The sequence below is a fragment of the Notechis scutatus genome, chromosome 5 (genome assembly GCF_049901735.1).
Source record: "Notechis scutatus isolate UNSWTSFEM ecotype Mainland chromosome 5, rNotScu1.2, whole genome shotgun sequence".
Taxonomy (NCBI): Eukaryota; Metazoa; Chordata; class Lepidosauria; order Squamata; family Elapidae; genus Notechis; species Notechis scutatus.
This window is the reverse complement of record NC_142013.1, coordinates 77,441,946-77,460,618: the sequence shown is the minus strand read 5'-3', so window position 1 is coordinate 77,460,618 and position 18,673 is coordinate 77,441,946. Positions and strand designations below refer to the sequence as shown.

General features: G+C 42.6%; 2 protein-coding genes across 3 annotated transcripts in view; both read right to left on the bottom strand.

Moving 5' to 3' along the window:
* Positions 1–18,673, bottom strand: part of DHRSX (dehydrogenase/reductase X-linked) — a 147,944-nt gene that overhangs the window by 105,478 nt on the left and 23,793 nt on the right. Inside the window, exon 1 of one of the 2 annotated variants that reach the window (XM_087967077.1) lies at positions 17,139–17,389. The exons of the other annotated variant lie outside the window; for it this stretch is intronic. Within the exon in view, the coding sequence (XP_087823203.1) occupies positions 17,139–17,250 (112 nt within the window). The 5' untranslated portion in view covers positions 17,251–17,389. Of the gene's footprint in view, positions 1–17,138; positions 17,390–18,673 lie in introns of those variants that run through there. 2 annotated transcript variants of the gene reach the window in all.
* ZBED1 (zinc finger BED-type containing 1) lies at positions 9,091–17,389 on the bottom strand. Its single transcript, XM_087967076.1, has 2 exons — positions 17,139–17,389; positions 9,091–12,393 (listed from the first exon to the last, which is right to left on the bottom strand). Exon 2 carries the CDS (start codon positions 12,337–12,339, stop codon positions 10,252–10,254), a length of 2,088 nt encoding a protein of 695 aa, XP_087823202.1. The 5' UTR covers positions 12,340–12,393; positions 17,139–17,389; the 3' UTR covers positions 9,091–10,251.

Below are 18,673 nucleotides of genomic sequence, written 5' to 3'. Positions count from 1 at the left end.
CCAGGAGTTTTGCGAGGCTCTGGTAAAGGGAGGCTACGCTGCTATCTCGATCCCAGCCTGCACAAACTCCCTCGCCCTCTTTGGAAGCGGCCGGCAACCTGGTCAAGGCTCATGAGAAGCTCTTCAATCGCCTCACTGCACTGACACGCGGCTACAGGCTACTCAGGTGAGCGGCAGGAAATGGGAGCTGGGCAGCCACAGACCAGCCGTCTCTCCGTCTGACGGCCTTGTCTCGGCAGAATCTCCCAGCGCGCTTGGTCCTCCGCCCGCAGGCTTCCCCGGCCCCTTGCGAAGCGCGTTTTCCATCCCAGCCCAGCAGGGAAGCAGCGGGCGCTCCCCGGATGGCAGCCTCGGCAGAATCTCCCAGCGTGCTTGGTCCTCCGCCCGCAGGCTTCCCCGGCCCCTTGCGAAGCGCGTTTTCCATCCCAGCCTCGGCCCCGCCACCAGGGAAGCGGCTGCCCAGCTCCGGAGCTGATTCGGAGCTGATCCAAACCTGACCAGCTGGAAAGGAAGGGTGTGTAGCGTTGGTTTTGTGTGCGCAATTTCTTGGCGCGCAGCGCGGGGTCTCTTTTGGCGGGTCCCGATTTTTTTTCCAGAGGGGAATATCATGCCTGCATTAACCATGATTATTAAATCCAATCCAATTTTGATTATTAAATTAAGTCATAACTAGCTTTTCAATGAGTGGAATATTGTCTCCATATCATGATCAAATGAACCAAGAAGAAAGCATCCATTTTGTGGCATCCAGATCCCACTAGAATGGGTGAAGACAAAATATTTGGGCTGTTGATATTTTGGAAGAAGGGGAATGTGTGGGGATGAGTGGGAAAGTGTAGCTATCTGTTTAACATTTTTAAAGTGAAGAGCAGTGTTTCTCAATTTTAAGAAGTCTGTGTCTGGGTAATTTTGGGAGTTGAAGTGCACATAATCTTACAATTGCTGGAATTGAAAACACTGGATAGGCAAAGGGTTTCTTTGCATTTACATATGTTTAGTGCAATCCCTACTATATATATAAGACAAATCTTTAAAATGTGTGGACTTGGACTCTCTGAATTCCCCACACACCTTACAATTGTTGAGATTGTGGAAAGCTGAAGACCATATGGGAGATCAAACCCATCCTAAATGTAAAACCTGAATTGCAGATTACTACCTTACAAAACGCTTTTGGAGAAAACATATATGTTGCCAAACATATATTTTTGTTTGATCATGATCAACTGAATCATGATGACTTTATTGGAGTCTAGTCTTGCATTTATACACATTTTTAGTAATCCTCCAACATTGATTAACTTTGGTTTCTGCTTAACTTTCATTACTGTTTAGCATAGTAATTAATACAATTAATTATCTCTAGTTAGGGTTAGGGTTAGGGTTAAGTCTATGTTATTGCCACTGGAAGATTCATTTTCCCCATTGGTTTGCCATAGGATAAGAACATTCCTGCAATTACAACTCTACACCTCTCGCTCTCATCTGGCTAATCTCATCTAGCAAGCTAGCCATCGCAAAATGAGCCAGAAACAGAGTTCACTGGAGAGTTTTTTTGGAAAGGGTAAACGAGACAACGATGAGACAGCAGAAGGGTCACAGACTGCCTGCAAAAAGAAAGTGGCATTTAAAAGAAAATACCAAGATTCCTACCTGAGTTACGGGTTCATCGCAACAGGTGATTCACAAGCCCCCCACCCACTCTGTATATTATGCGGTGAAAGACTTGCTAATGAAGGCATGAAACTATCAAAACTGCGCCGCCACCTGGAGACAAAGCACCCAGCATTGAAAGAAAAGCCCTTAGAATATTTTGAAAGAAAAAAACAGGAAAATGAAGGACAGAAACAATTATTCAAGGCCACTACTTCAACAAATTTGTCTGTGCTAAAAGCATCATTCCTGGTCGCGGACCGCATTGCTAAAGCTAAGAAGCCCTTTACTATTGGGGAAGAATTGATTTTGCCTGCTACAAAGGACATTTGCGGTGAATTTTTCGGAGAGGCTGCAGTGAAAAAGGTTGAAAGCATCCCCCTTTCGGCGAGCACCGCAACAAGAAGAATTAATGAAATAGCAGAGGACATCGAGGCACAGTTACTTGAGAGGATTAATGAGTCACCATGGTACGCGATTCTGGTGGATGAATCTACAGATGTTGACAACAAAGCAGTATTGCTCGTTTTTGTGAGATACATTTTTCAGGAGGATGTACATGAGGATTTGCTATGTGCACTATTTCTGCCAACTAACACCACAGCTGCAGAGTTATTCATGTCCTTGAATGAGTACATATCTGGGAGGCTTAATTGGTCGCACTGTGTCGGTGTATGCACGGACGGAGCGGCTGCGATGACTGGGCGGCTTTCAGGTCTGACAACGCGGATCAAGGAGGTTGCCTCTGAATGTGAGTCTACATACTGTGTCATCCATAGGGAAATGCTGGCAAGCCGAAAAATGCCACCTGAGCTTAACAGCGTTTTGCAAGCTGTGGTAAAAATTATTAACCACATAAAAGTACATGCCCTGAATTCACGTCTGTTCGAACAGCTCTGTGAAGAGATGAATGCAGAACATAGACGCCTTCTCTTGTACACAGAAGTGAGATGGCTTTCAAGAGGTAAATCGCTGGCAAGAGTTTTTGAGTTAAGAGAGTCACTGCAGAGATTTTTCTTGGAAAAACAGTCACTACTGGCAGCATACTTCAGTGACTCTGATTGGATCTTGAAACTTGCTTACCTGTGTGACATTTTTAACCTGCTCAATGAACTCAATCTCTCACTTCAGGGGAAAATGACAACCGTTTTCAAGTTGGCAGATAAGGTTGCAGCATTCAAAGGCAAACTGCAGATATGGAAACATAGAGTGAACGCAGGGGTATTTGACATGTTTCACATAGTAGTAGGGATTATGGAAGAAACTGAGTTTGGACCTTCATTCACCCAGTTAGTGCATGATCACCGGTTGCAGCTTTCAAAAGAGTTTAAGCATTACTTCCCCATCGCAAAAGACCCCAGGCTGGGGAAGGAATGGATCCGGAACCCATTTGTGAACAAGCCAGGGGAATCAACTTTAACCCTACAAGAAGAGGAACAGCTAGTTGAAGTTGCAAATGATGGTGGCCTTAAATCCATGTTTCAAACAACCTCAAATCTATTTGCATTCTGGAGTAAAGTCAAAGCAGAACATCCTGACATTGCCACAAAAGCACTGAAAGTCCTGCTTCCATTTTCAACCTCTTATCTTTGTGAGGCGGGGTTTTCTGCATTGACAGCAACAAAAACAAGACTACGGAGTAGACTGGATATAAGGAGTACAATTCGAGTGTCACTGTCTCCCATCACCCCCAGATGGGACTGTCTAGTTACAGGAAAACAAGCCCAGAGCTCCCACTGATTCTACATTTTGGTGAGTTGATATTATAGTGTAATAGTAAATAAAAAAAATAAAAAAAATTAATTAATTAATTAAAAATAAATAAATAAAAAACCCTAACCGGTCCTTGGAAAAGTGTTTCTGCGTGAAACCGGTCCCTGGCACAAAAAAGGTTGGGGACCACTGCTCAAGAGCAATAAACATTTAATCAAATTTTTTTTAAAAAAAAAAAAGACAGGAACAGGGGGAAGTGAAATAATTATCAGGGCACCCGGTTTTTTCTACAGATCGGTCCCTGGGCGCGCCAACTGCCATCAACTTGATTCATAACTTATTCTGCAGTACTCATATTACTCATTGAAATGGCAGCGGGTAACACCTCCAGAGGACCCTCTCTGAAGGCAAAATCTAAGACCCATCACTCGCGCAGACAGGCTAAGGAGACTTCCAAAGCCTCCCGAGGGATGCCCTGAGGCGCCACAAGGCCCTGGAGAAGGAGATTGACAGACGGTCTAAAGAGGCTCCTGCAGGGCCTCCAGTCCTCCCGCCCTCCACTCCCTCTACCTCTGCTCACCCCCCCTCCTCTAGATTTTCCCTCCCTATCCAGGCGCAGCTCGCCCTCTCATGGTCACCAGGCTCTGATTCCTGGAACTCCGGCTAGAAGGGCTCCTGAAGCCACCTTCACGCCTACTGCTGCTGGCCTCCGCCAAGAGGACTCACTCATAGAAGTCCCAGAGAAATTACGATCCTGGATGGAGTTGGCTATCCGCCAAGGGATCGCGGCCGGACTCCAGCAAATAGCCAGGCCTGGTCACCACATGGCAGTCGCGGAGCACAAGTCTCAATCCGTAAGATCCTTACCCAGATCGGAACAGCTCCATGGACAGGTACACCTGCAGGGGGAGGTCCCCTCTGCAGTAAGGGAGGAGGAGGAAGGGGACCTAGACCTAGATCTAATCAGGGAAGAGGAGGAATTTGACTTGGGGTCCATACAGTACAGCGAACCCCTTTCAGAGGTGGATCCATTGGAAGGGGAGATGTCCGAGGATGAGGGTCTCACCCCCGACCAGCCCGCTTTTGTGGGACTATTCAGGCCACAATTATTTAAGTCCCTTCTATTCAAGGCCAAGAACATTTCGGCCCTAAACACACAGTCACCCTCTGATCTCACTCCTCCTGTCCCAGAGGGCCCAGAGGACTCTATCTTTAAACAGCCCGTGGTAGAGGCTGAGGTTATCCCAACTCCCCCCATTTTTTCTGATCTGGTGGTTAAACAGTTGGCCTCTGCAGCGGCGCCCCCTGCCCCGTCTGGCCATGATAAAAAAAAATTCAGTTTGGACTCCGAATTTTCTAATTTACTGACTACCCCGGAGGTTGATGAGCCCATAGTGGGCCTAGCCTCCTCCTCAACCCTGATTGACGCTCTGGGGACCCTGAAGCTGGAGGAGAAGCGGGCCGAGCTGGCCTTGCGCCGGGCACACCAATCGGATTCCTGGGCAATCAGATCAGCCACGGCCGCCTCTTTCTTCACTCGTTCATCCATTCGCTGGCTCCGCCAGCTCAGACAACACGTTCCCGCATCCAATGTCAGAGCACATCAGGACATCGCTAAGCTCACGGCCGCTGCAGAGTTCTCGGCCGATGCCACCTATCACACAGTTAAATTCTCCACCAGAGCAATCACATCTCACGTCACAGCCCGCCGCCTGCTCTGGCTGAGACATTGGCAGGCAGATCTTAAGAACAAGGTCAAATTGGCTTCCGCTCCCATTGTGGGAAACAAATTTTTTGGACCGTCTTTGGACCCTTTACTGGTGGAGGGTCGCAATAAGAAGAAGTTTCTCCCCTCCCTTACTTGGAGGTCAGAATCCAGAGCTTCACAGCCCTTTCGGAGAGGACCCTTTCGGCCCTTTTACCAGACTCCCTTCTCCCCTCGGTACCAAAGGCCCCCAGCCTTCGGGTTGGGTCAACCCCAAGACCGTGCCGATTCAGCTGAGAAACAGAAGGGGCAGTAATTACAAAAGGCCCTTTCGGGGAACAGGTAGCCGGCCCTTCCGGCGCACCAGATAGACCAAGCGACTCCATTCCCATTGGCGGGCGTCTTAAATCTTTCGCCAGCCAGTGGGACTCCTCTACTTCCGACGCCTGGGTCAGGGACACTATTAGGTTCGGTCTTGCCCTTGAGTTCCAGTCCCCCCCCCCCCGATTTCTTTATGTCATGTCCTCTTTCCAGGGACTGGACTAAGCGTAACCTCATGGATTCCGCTATCCAACACCTAGTTAACATAAAAGCCATTCAACCTGTCCCTCAGGCTCAACGGGGGCGGGGTTTTTACTCCCATTTGTTCGTAGTCCCAAAACATTCGGGGGGGTGGAGAGCGATACTGGATTTAAAGTGACTCAACCGCTATCTGGTATATCACAAGTTTAAAATGCACACATTGCAATCCATTCTATTGGGAACTAGACAAGGGGACTGGCTAACCTCCATAGACCTGACAGAGGTATACTTACACATAGCCATTAGGCCTTCCCATCACAAATTTCTATGGTTCTGCTATAATAATCATCACTTCCAATACGTGGCGCTTCCCTTTGGACTAGCCTCCGCCCCCAGAACCTTTACCAAGGTCCTAGCAGCGCTAGCGGCCCATCTCAGAACCCTCCCTGTGCGCCTTCAGTGCTATCTGGACGACATCCTCATATTATCCTGTTCTAAACATCAAGCAGCGAGGGACACACAGGTTACCCGTTACCCTAGCCGCTCTCCAGGAGCATGGTTTTCTTATCAATTGGAAGAAGAGCCAATTGTCCCCATCCACCAGAATAACCCATCTGGGGACAGTGATTGACACATTGGAAGAGAAGGTTTTTCTATCTTCGGATAGACTACTCAGTATACAAAAATCTGTCAGAACGATCAGGCATCTTAGGAGGGTTTCCCTACTAGAATTGTCAAAATTACTGGGAAAGATGATTTCATGTATTTCCATTATTCCCTGGGCCCGTCTACACACCAGATCCTTCCAGTGGTTCCTGCTTCCGTACCAGAGATCAGGCAGAAGCAACTCAAAACATGCGGTCAGGGTACCTCCAAAGGTCCTCACGTCCCTCCTTTGGTGGGGCAAACCATCCATCAACAAGGGCTGCCCCCTCAAGGAGCCCCAAAGACTTACTGTCATCACAGACACCAGTCTATTCGGATGGGGTGCCCACGTTCAGTCATTCACATCACAGGGCAGATGGTCAGCAACAGAACAATCATGCAACATAAAGTGGCTGGATACTTACACATAGCCATTAGGCCTTCCCATCATGCAACATAAACTGGCTGGAACTTCACACCGTGCACCTGGCCCTTCGCAGCTTCCTCCCTCAGGTACGCGGCCATCATATACTCATCCTCACAATGTGACAGCCAAAGCCCACATAAACAAACAGGGGGGCACACAATCAATCCGATTAATGAGGGAGGCCGAGCGCCTCTGCCATTGGGCAGAGACCAATCTCCTTTCCATCACGGCAGAACACATCTCGGGATTATCAAACACCCAAGCAGACTGGTTAAGCAGGGCTACCATAGACCAGTCGAAATGGCGTCTCCACCCATCCCTGTTCAAAGAGGCGGCATCAATCTTCAGGCAACCGGTAGTGGACCTGTTTGCCTCCACCCTCAATGCCCAACTCCCGAGATTCTTCTCAAGGTACCCATCCCAAGGGGCAGAGAATCACAACGCATTACGTTGCCCTTGGCCCACGGGGCTACTGTACGCATTTCCCCTCTAGCGCTGGTGCCCAGGGTCATCCAGAAGTTGCTTCACGAGAAAGCGGAGCTACTTCTCATAACACCTTACTGGCCCAGACGGCCATGGTTTGCAGACCTCCGCAGTCTCTCAATGGCCCCGCCCTGGAGGATCCCATCAGACAGGGTCTCCCTGTCCCAGGGACCCCTCCTCCATCCGGACCCCCAATGGCTCCAATTAACCGTCTGGAGATTGAGCGGGACCGCCTGAAGAGGGAAAACCTATCTAGCAGGGTCACTGACACTATACAAGCAGCCAGACGGCCCTCAACTATACGAATCTACAACGCCACATGGTCCATTTTTTGTAAATGGTGTGACAAGTTCCAAATTAACCCTGTTTCTCCTTCCGTTGCCCAAATTTTAGACTTCCTGCAGGAGGGACTCAGTAAGGGGCTGTCTCCTAATACATTAAAACGACAGGTAGCAGTCTTAACAACGGTTATCTCCTGTGAGGGAGTTGATTCCCTCTCTCATCACCCCCGTATTCGGGCCTTTCTTAGAGGAGCCACCAATTTACACCTTCCAACTCTACACCGGTACCCAACCTGGGACCTTAACAGAGTCCTTATCTCACTCACTAAACCCCCTTTCGAGCCCTTAAGGGAGTCATCCCTCCAGTTTCTAACATACAAGGTAGTCTTTCTTGTAGCCATTACATCCGCCCGTAGGATATCGGAAATTGCAGCCTTATCCATTAGAAGAGACCTCTGTGTATTTCATACTGATCGGGTGGTTCTCCAGCCTGATCCCACCTTTTTGCCCAAAGTCAATTTGGTTTTCCATAGAGCACAGGAACTTATCCTTCCAAATTTTTGTCCCAAGCCATCACAGGAAAGGGAAAGACAATGGCACACATTGGATGTGAGACACGCTCTGCGAATTTACATCAAACGCACAGAGCCTTTCAGAAAATCAGAGGCCTTGTTTCTTTCTTTTCAACCCAAGACGCAGGGTCACAAAGTGTCACCGTCCACCATAGGCCGTTGGATAAGGGCGGCAATTGCTAGGTCATATCAGTCGCAGGCCTTGCAGGTACCCAGAGGTATCACTGCTCATTCCACCAGGAGTGCGGCGACTTCGGCAGCTTGGGCCACTCAGGCACCAATAACCGAAATCTGCCAGGCGGCGACGTGGGCATCCCCGTCACCCTTTATCAGGCACTATAAAATCGACGTGTCTGCCTCAGCTGAGGCTTCCTTTGGTAGAAGGGTTCTACAGAGGGTTTTTAGAGACCCCGAGGTGGTTTCAGACCAGATGGAGCCCCTCCCGTAGGACAGGCCCAGCTTTGGTATGTCCCACTACTGGATGCTCTGAGCAGCTCTGAGGAGAAGGGGCGTTGGTACTTACCTGATATGCCCGTTCTCTTTGAGCTGCGAAGAGCATCCAGCCCCACCCAAATTTCACCGTCTGGTGGGGTCTTGTTTCGGCAAGGAACTATTAGATAGTTAGGATGAGAGCACAATTTTTTTCCTTTCGTCTTCACAAAACTGGGGAACGCTGTGGAGGAGACACGTGGAGGAGGAGGAGCGTTTCTCAAAATTAAGCTCAGCCTATGAATGCAGAGACTGAAGCACCTCCCACTACTGGATGCTCTTCGCAGCTCAAAGAGAACGGACGTAACAGGTAAGTACCAACACCCCATTTCAAAAAGATTTTCTAAGTCTATCCTTCCACAGCTTGGTAATTCTCACGTATGAAGGCAACCACTCCAGCAATACACCCATTGCTTAGAACAGATGTCTGAAGCACTCTACAAATGTCTAGAACATTAATTTTAACACTTAAAAACAAAAAATATACCATGTTTGAATGACAGGAGATGCTATGATATTGAACTAGAAGCTAGTAGTAGAAGCTGGTAAATTTCATGTCAGGTATGACATAATAAGAACTATTACCATTTGGCACAAATGTAACAAAAGTTTAGAATTTATGGAATAAATTAGCAAATCCACTATGTCAATGTGATACATCTGGTATGGTGCTTAGAAACATGATGACACTTTATATAAAGAAGTTTTCTTGAAGGTACAAATGAAAAAGGTACTCCTTCTAAGGTTTGCATATGGCTAGTACAAGATACAAAACTAATGACTTGTAACAGTATGATGATATAATTCAACTTCATATTCGTTTGCTGATAGAGCAACCTTAATATTTCTTGCCATTATATTAATCTTGGAAAGGTTACAATTCAGTTTATAGTACAGATAACAACATTGTTCCATCATTATTCTTTACCACAAACACAATATGGAGCTCCTGAAAAGAATATTAAAATTCAGCTACATCTGAAAGTCTACAGCAGAGGTCTTCAAACTTGGCAACCTTAAGACTTGTGGACTTCAACTCCCAGAATTCTCTAGCTATGCTGGCTGGAGAATTCTGGGAGTTGAAGTCCACAAGTCTTAAAGTTGCCAAGTTTGAGGACTCCTGGTCTACAGGTTCCTACAGCTGCATTGTAGCATGGCATACCCAGTACATGTGCCAAGATTTCACTATAAATAAATAAAAATAAAAATCCTAACCTAACTCTTCTATTTCAGGACAATTAACAACAAATAAATAATCTGGTTGTCAGAAATAACACATGAATCTATTAAACATTAGATCCTTCACATAATTCATCTCTGAAAATTTGACCTTCAAAAAGCTTTAAATATTTAAATGTGTGAACACTTAAATCAAAACTTTTAAAAATAAAAAACCTACATCAAAAACACTTTGCATGTTGTCCTTAAGTTAAGTTTACTGAAAATATTGTTTAAAAGGATTGTTTAGCAGGTGACTAACCAAATGTTTATAAATGACTATTTATACATCCTATTTCTAAATCTTAAACCAATGATAAAATATATCTGTAGCTTTACCTAACTCTATACTTACAACTATTGTGCCAGCAGTTTGTATTCTTGAATCATAAATCACAACCATGATCCACACACTTAGACTCACATATTCCACATACAAAACCTACCATGTTGAAGTTGTTCAATATGTACATTTTTAAGAGTTGTTTTTTTTTCAATTTGGCAATTTAAGACCATTAGCTTTTGTCTGAAAGTCTATTGCTTCTACATGAAGCCATTATCACACATATTTAAAGAACTGCTGCTCCCGTTTGCTGTATTACTTGAATTAATCACATGATCCTGTTCCAATCCCCACTCTCCTTCATCCTCTTCATCAGGTTCGGCTTCAGATCCACTATGAGTGTTCTCATACAGAAAAACTTGCTCATCTACGTGAGCTGGGGCTAGCCGATTTCTTTTAGCACTAACAACATTGGCTGAAGAACTAAAAAGACGTTCTGGAAAGATCCTTGTAGCTACAATGCACCAGTATTTCTGAAGCACCTTTGGCAAAACAGGAAACAAAGTAAGTCTATCAGACCACCACTTGAGTGGATCTTCACTGAGCCCAAGGACTTTCTGTGACTTGAAATTACTCAGTTCCTCAATAATCTGAGCATGCCATTCCTCTTGATCTTCAACACCCCCTTTCTGGCAAAATATTTCTGCAAGCATATTATTGATAGCACTAGTAGGAGGAGGCGTAGAAGCAATTGCCCCTTTTTTCACTGGTGGCTCTTCTGACACTGCAAACAATTCTTCTTCAGGCCTCGAAGTATTATCTTTTATTTTTTCCAGGATACTTTTTGCTTCCTCCAACACTCTGTTCTCAACCTGTTGTTTTTCAAATGTCGAAAGAAAAGGCAATTTCTTGTATCTTGGATCTAAGAAAGTTGCAACATTGAGAAACGTATCTATCTCAGGATTATGCTGGTATGTTGCTGACAGTTCCTTGGCAATCACCTCTTTTGCCATGCTTATTTCTTTTAAGTCATTTTCTTTTATACTTAAAGTTGTATTTAAAAGCATGTGAAGAAGAGGTTTCACCATGCTTATTCTTGGGTACTTGGAAGTAGATATCATCTCAGCTACCTGCTTGAATGGCTGAAGCAAATCCACCAGCCCTTCAACTGTATTCCATTCATTAGCTTCCAGCATCAGGTGGTGATTATTGCTATCTTCCACAAGTACTGCAGCAATGACAAACTGTTGCTCTTTAAGACATTGCAGCATGGCAAGTGTGCTGCCCCACCAGGAAACACGATCACTCACAAGCATGCAATGCGAACTATTCTGCTGTTGCTGCTTCTCACTCAACATGTACATGGCTACTGCAGACTGCTGAAAATATTCCACCAGTTTTCGACATCTAGATAGGACACTACTCAATTTAGGAAGCTGAAAAGCTTGCTGTATACCTGCATTGAAAGTCTGACCTAAGCATGGCATCTGTACTGAAATGTCCAAAAGAGAGCAAGCTTTCACTATGTCTTTCCCGTTGTCCGTGGTAGCCCCAAAAACTTTGGTATTAATTTCCCACTCAATGAATATCTCATACAAGACTCTTGTAATTGTCTCTGCAGTGTTTTCCTCTGGCACTTCAAATGTTTTTAGGCAACGAGAATTAATAGCCAAGCTGCCAGAAGAACCAGTACTAAGAAAATGAACAGACAATGTCACATAGGATCTATTCTGACTATAACTTCTCCACATATCAGTTGATATGCCACACCATGGATTGTCTGTCAATTCTTTTAACACAATCTCTCTAACAGCAATGTATTTTTCAGGAATTCCTTTTGTGCAGAAGTACTTTCTGCAAGGAAGTTCATATCTGGGGTCAGCTGTTCTTAAGAGACTCTTAAATGTGGGTTCATCAACAATAGATGGGGGATGTAATCCTTCACAGATTAAACTAATCACTGCTGAGGTCAGCTCTTGATGCTTTTTATTCTCATAATTGTGATTTGTTTTCATAATTAAGTTGTCCTGAACAACCTGCTGAGATGATTCAGGCTTCAGTTTTGAAAATGCAGTTGCAAAAGCCTCTCTCATTTGCTCAGTGTTGCTTTTCACAAATTCACAAAATTCATCTGGGTGATTCTTTTCAAGATGGTAAGAGAGGTTGGATGTATTTCCTGAATAGGCAATCTGTGCCATGCAAATGCGGCAGTAGATCTTTTTCCATTGTAATATACATCCCTCTGCATTGGTGTCAAAGCCAAAGTACTTCCATACTTTACTCTTTGCTCTTGGATGGGCCACTAACTTTAGGTCTGATGGGGAACTTTCCAAAGTTTTATTCTCCATTGCTTCTCAGCCACTGGCCCAACCCCTTTTGAATGTTCACTCATTAATGAGCACCTGATAAAGGCAGATTAACACAATATGAGAAAAGACTGGTTTCAACTGTACAAATTAATGCTTCAATAAATACAGAAAACCTACCTTATTAATAACAATATTGGAATGTTCCTCTTTGGAAACTGAATGCACACAATACTACTTCTACATGTTTTGCAAGTCGCAGTCAGATTTCACGACAAAACATTGGACCAAACTTAACTGTCCTCTGGGCAAGTATGTGCTAACATTTTTTTTTATTTTATTTATAAAATTTATAGCCGCCTGTCTTACCTCAAGGCAATTTTGGGTAGATTACATGCACAGTATTATAAATAGAACAAGTGTCATAGCCTCGATTGCATATGTTTAATTTAAATATGCAGAGAACAGGTCATTACAACAAGCTTTTGCATCCAAGGATACAATAAAATGTTATCCAGTCCTTTCAACACTGAATAAATTCTCATCCCTGATGCAATCTCTGCATACCAGAAAGAATAGTTTGCTTTCCAGGTTCAAGTGTCAGAAAACTTCTACAGAGGATAACTCCAGAAATAGCTGCCTTTTCCCCCTGTACCATGAATAAGAATGTATTAGGGACTGATCACACTGACCATAAGAAATACTCACCATGGTTAGTGAATATTGAGGTCCGAAACACATAGTACTGCTTAAGGCAGTGAGCAAGGAAGCTTTTGAAAAACTGAGAATTTGTGAAATTTTTCCCTTTTTGAAACTTTCCAATTGCCATAAGCATGGATGTATTATTATGAATATGCTTGAATAGCTCTATTATATTTTTTGATATTTCACAGCATTAACAAATGTAACAGACACACTAGCAGCATTTTAATGAACAGAATTCGGAAGACCATTTGTTGAAAGTTCATCTAGAATCTAACTCAAAACAATGCCTTGTGTTACTGAGAAGTTTATTAGAAATATGAGTTGTGCTGTTATTAATTGGGATGCTTTCAGAAATTCAGTTCTACAAAGTTGCCTCAATATGTCCAAATGTGTGAACTACTCCCTGTGACTAGTAGTAGTTTGAACTGTTTGTTTTATTTAATGCTCATATGAACAAGCAAAATGGTTAAAATTCTACAAGCAAGAAGTTTAAACAGAAAATTTAAAAATTCCTCTAAATGGTCACACAGTTCTCCCCATAAATTTTTTTTGCAGCACTATATCCCAAATTAACATCATGGGAGATGGGGTGCATTCAACCAGTGATAGGTGATCAAAAAAGCCAAACTGGACTGGATCTGGTTATAGTCAAAAGGGTAAACTACTACAAAATCTAAGATCTGAGGAGCTAAAAGCTATATTTAATAATTGAAAACAAATTGAGTATCATAATTAGAAACCACTTTTATTATTTTCATAGCATATCCTAAGAAATTTCTAAAAGTCATGTTTAGCCTTTATTTTAAACTGTAATAAATTCATCTGAAATAAATTGTACAGTTAGTCCTCAATTTACAACCACAACTTTACCCAGAATTTATGTTGCTAAGTGAGAAATTTATTAAATGAATTCTGTAGCTCATTTTATGACTTTTATGACTTATTTTAAAAATTTTCTTGCCACATTTGCTAAGTGAGTCACTGCAGTTGTTAAATTAATGACATAGTTGTTAAATGTATATGGCTTTCCCATTGACTCTGCTTGTCAGGTCGCAAAAGATGGTCACATAACTCCAGGACACTGCAACTGTCATAAACATGAACCAGTTGTCAAGCACCTGAATGTAAATCAAGTGACCATGGGAATGGTGCAACAGTCATAAGTGTGAAAAATGGTCATAAGTCACTTTTTTCAGTGCTATTGTAACCAAACGGTTCCTAAATGAACTGTTGTAAGTCAAGGACTACCTATAATGCAAAGTGTGTATGTATTGATCTAAATTCTCTAATTAGTTTTGGGTAGCTCATTCGTTTTGGGTATCATTTGCATAACTAGTAACTGTGCATTTTCCATAAAGGTTTATATGTCTCTCAATAATTAGCATACAGAAGCATACACCACAAAAACAGCAGAGGTGGTGCAATGGTTAGAATGCAGTACTACAGGTTAACTCATTGCTCACTCCAGGAGTTCAGTTCTGATCCACTCAAGGTTGACTCAGCCTCCCATCCTTCTGAGGCCAATAAAATGAGGGCCCAGATTGTTAGCAGTAATATCCTGACTCTGTAAACCGCTTAGAAAAGGCTGTAAACATTATGAAGCGGTATATAAGTGCTATTGCTATACAATTAAAATCAATGGTTTGTAAAATTTAATGAGTTGTTGTGTACAAAGAAAAGTATATATGACACACACATACATACACACACACATGTAAATATGTAAGATTGTTTGTACTCAGTCTTTGTTACTGAAAATGGCAAATATCATTTTGCACAAATGCCCAGACTTCTTAAGTATGCAAGTTACTTTATCTCTCATTTACACTGTCCAAAAATATAGCTCAAGAGAAAGGAAAAACTGCACTATTTAGTTTTTCTAGCTCAAGAGATTCATTCTCACTGTCATCTTTAAAGACTTCTCCTAAATGACACATCTGTACCTAATAAGGAGGGCATTGCTATTATTAAAATTCTTCCTGTGTATTTGTAATTACAAATTCTGCTCTGATATATGAATCAAAAGAGGAAAACAGATGTTTTAGTTTGCTTTTTTAGAAGTTATAACCAGCATCACAGCTGGCAGTTCATAAACTACTTGATAAATTGGAACCAATCCAGCATTTCCAAACAATAGCTGTCAGTAGCATTTCTGTTGACAAAATTTACCTGACAGATAACTAATATTACAGTAATAATAAATGCGCGTTGTAAAGCATATGGATATTAAGGGCCCAAAGGATAACTTATATTTATAATTTTAATTCTATCAAATTATAGCCTTTCATCTATGAAGTTTTAGAAAAGAATATTGCACTTTCAGAAAGAAGGGTGAAAAATGAACATTAGCATTTGATCTGATCAGCTACCTAAGCAATAAGAGACAGTGAAGACACATGGATAGAACTATTGAAAAAGGGTGATTTTATTTGTTCCTTTCCCACATCAGGTGAGTTTCCTCCTTCCTCACCTCAGAGACAAAGAGGTGCTACAGTTTTGTTTTTTTCTCAATTGTAAAAGTTTTAATCCTTTCTTAGCAAATCTTTTATTGTTGTCAATGATTTGGAATCAAGAGGAGTAATGTTGTCCATCTTAATGCCCAACTTTGAAAAATGGAAAAGGACAGAGAAGTAGTTTTTAAAATTTCCTGGTAAAGCGTAATTAAGCCAGTATAATTACATAAGGCACAGGTGCTTGCCTTCAACAAAATTCTATAGCCTGAATAGATCCAATTTGTTTTTAGTTTCAAATCCAGTGAAGAGACAAATCATGGCATTCAGTAAATTCATACACCATAGACCCAGGGATTACAAAACAACCGTATCAAAATTTGTTCTCAGTTTATCTTCTCTATATACTAAGATAATTATGCTTTCAAGATAAAATAAGGATAGGTCTCATAAAGATTTCTAAACTATATGTTGAAATTAAAATGTTAAACATTACATATTTAGATTAAATGCAACATAAATATATTACCAAAACACTTTTTAATGAAAGTGAAAAAATATTCAGGTATGCCCTAGACCAGGGTTGTCAAACTCAATTTTATTGAGGGCCCCATTAGGGTTGTGTTTGACCTCAGGAGGGCCAGGGAGGCATGGCCAGCTCAATGTCACTCATGTCAGGGGTACTTGTGGTGGCCCGAGCATTCTGCCAGAGAAAACGGGCTCCTGAGGACTGGTCCTTCGCTGTTTCCAGGCCAGATCTAAGCACCCCACAGGTCTTGAATTTCACACCCCTGGCCAGACGATCAGTGATATACTACACCAAAATCAACACATTTCACTCAACCTAACTTGGTGGAATCTGGAGTCTACATGTTAATTTAAATGAAATCTAAAAAATCAGTGTAGAGTGTCTGTAAAAATAACACAATCTGGTTTATCTGTCTATCCAGTATACACTTTCTCTAAGCAAGGCGGCTACAAATCATTTACCTACAGATTTTTTTAAAATCCTGAAACTCTAGGGTGCAAAAGAAGTTCAAAAAAAAAGCTTACACTGAATAGATTATGACAACCTAGAAAAAAAACAAAAGCAAAAGAGTTAAGCTTTATTATTCGGTAGAAGGTGACCAGATGTAAACCAGCTTAAACTATATTGTGGATGGGTAAAATTACTGATCTCAACCACAGAATACTGTAGTCTAAACAAAGACAATTACATCAATTGCACTTGTATAGATCAAAAGCAATTCTGGTGTGTCTTATTTAAACTATTTTAAGTGGCGTTTTATTTGCAAAGTTTTAGTGCAAAATTTAAATATTGTTTTAGTGCAAAATATTGCCATCAAAATGAAACCACAGGTTCAATCCTATCTGCATTAGCAGGGAAGTAATCTTCCGACTTAAATCTTTTATATTACAGCATTTTCATTTTCTAGTTTGCTAGGATTGATCCTAATGGGAGTAACTTTAAACGATCTTTTTTACGTGCGTGCCACCTTCTCCCAACTCTTCCAGCACAAAAACTAAGAAATAGGAAGCTTCCACTGCCATTTCTAGTTTCTTGTTTATGAATCCTTGTCCCCTGCACTTTTCTTCACCCAGTAAAAGCCCAACTCATGCAGATAAACAAAACGACGCCGTTGATAAGAATCGTTGACGCTCGCCCCAGTTCCGCAACCTACTAACCTGCTTGGGAAAGGGAGCGCGGACGGAGGCGTCGAAACAGCTGCTCCAGGATTACGCGGAAGCCCATAAAATAGACCCAAAAGACAGGCTTTAGCTGGGACAATAGCGACATGGCTGCCAGGCCCCGACGAAGTCCAGACGTCGCCTTGGATCCCCTTCTGTACCTTGGTCTGTGAAGAACCAATTCCCAACTCACCAGCCGCAGAATCGGCACAACTCACTCCGAACCCTACTAGGTAGCCACACCCAGCGGAAGAGGATTCCGCTCGCCCACCTTCAATGGGGCGATCGGATCCTTTCTGAGCATGCGCGCCGGTGACCAGCGTTCCCCTCCTTTCGTATGTGGTTTCTGTTTGCTGCCTCCCTATCGCCCGCTTGTCGCGGCGGATCGAGAGACGCTGCATCCTTTCATCCCTATAATTGTGAGGCAGGCGGAGTATTTTTAAACGGCATCCTATAATTCGAGCTGTCGTACCAATAATCAGCGGTCTAATCCTGCCCCCTGCGTTACTTTCAAGGTTGATTCAGTATAAAATTGGAATAAGGTATAGTAGTGGGTCGTAGTATGTTGAAAGGTATCTGGGACCTACGTTCCTGAATCAAAAGTGGCATACATATGTTCAGAAATTAAGTTCCACTGAGTTATAAAAGGGGAGTAAGGAGACAACGTGAACATTTTAAAACTAAAAAGGTAGGTAGGCAATTCGATCCGTAATAAAATAGAAATGTAAACATTGGTTGAGTTTAGTGGAAGGTTGCAGATAGAAGTGAAATGATCCCTCTCACATAATAGTTATTTTTAAGCATTAGTAAGTGCTGCCTGCCTCGAATGTGTCAAGACTCGTGTTAATTTATTTCTCAGGTTCCTTCACAACCCATTTACCACTCTTCAGAATGGAAAATATTAGGAGACGGTTATATTGCTATCCTTGCCCTTAGGAGGCAGTGCAGGTAGTCTTTGACTTAGTTGAGCCCAAAATATCCGTTGCTAAGCAGGACAATTTTGCCCCATTTTACGACCTTTCTTGCCAGTTTTAAGGGAATCACTATAGTTGTTAGCAACACCATTGTTAAGTAAATCTGGTTTCCCCACTGACTGCTTGTCAGAAGCTCACAAAAGGCAGTCACATGACCCCAGGACACTGCCCACCATCATACATACAGGCCAGATGACAAGCATCTGAATTTTGATCACATGACCACGGGATGCTACAATGGTGGTGTGGTAAAAAGTCACTTTTTTCATAATTTTGAACAGTCACTAAACAAACTGTTGCAAGTAGAGGACTACCTGTATCGAAAGACAGAATCTCTGTATTTTCCTAATCTTATTTCTACTATTAAATCAATCAGACACACCTACGATACCCAACAGAAACCATAAAACAAATATCAGTGCAATGCTGTGATCTAATTCCCAAATAACCATTGTCTATGTTAGTTTAGACCACACCATTAGATTAATGCACATTTTAATGTATTTGTTACCATGTTTCTCCAACAATACGGCCCCCCAATAGGAAGACCCAGCATGT

What these genes read in the sequence shown, in the direction of transcription:
- ZBED1 (XM_087967076.1), bottom strand. Translation starts at nt 12,339, where the DNA reads ATGGAGAATAAAACTTTGGAAAGTTCCCCATCAGACCTAAAGTTAGTG.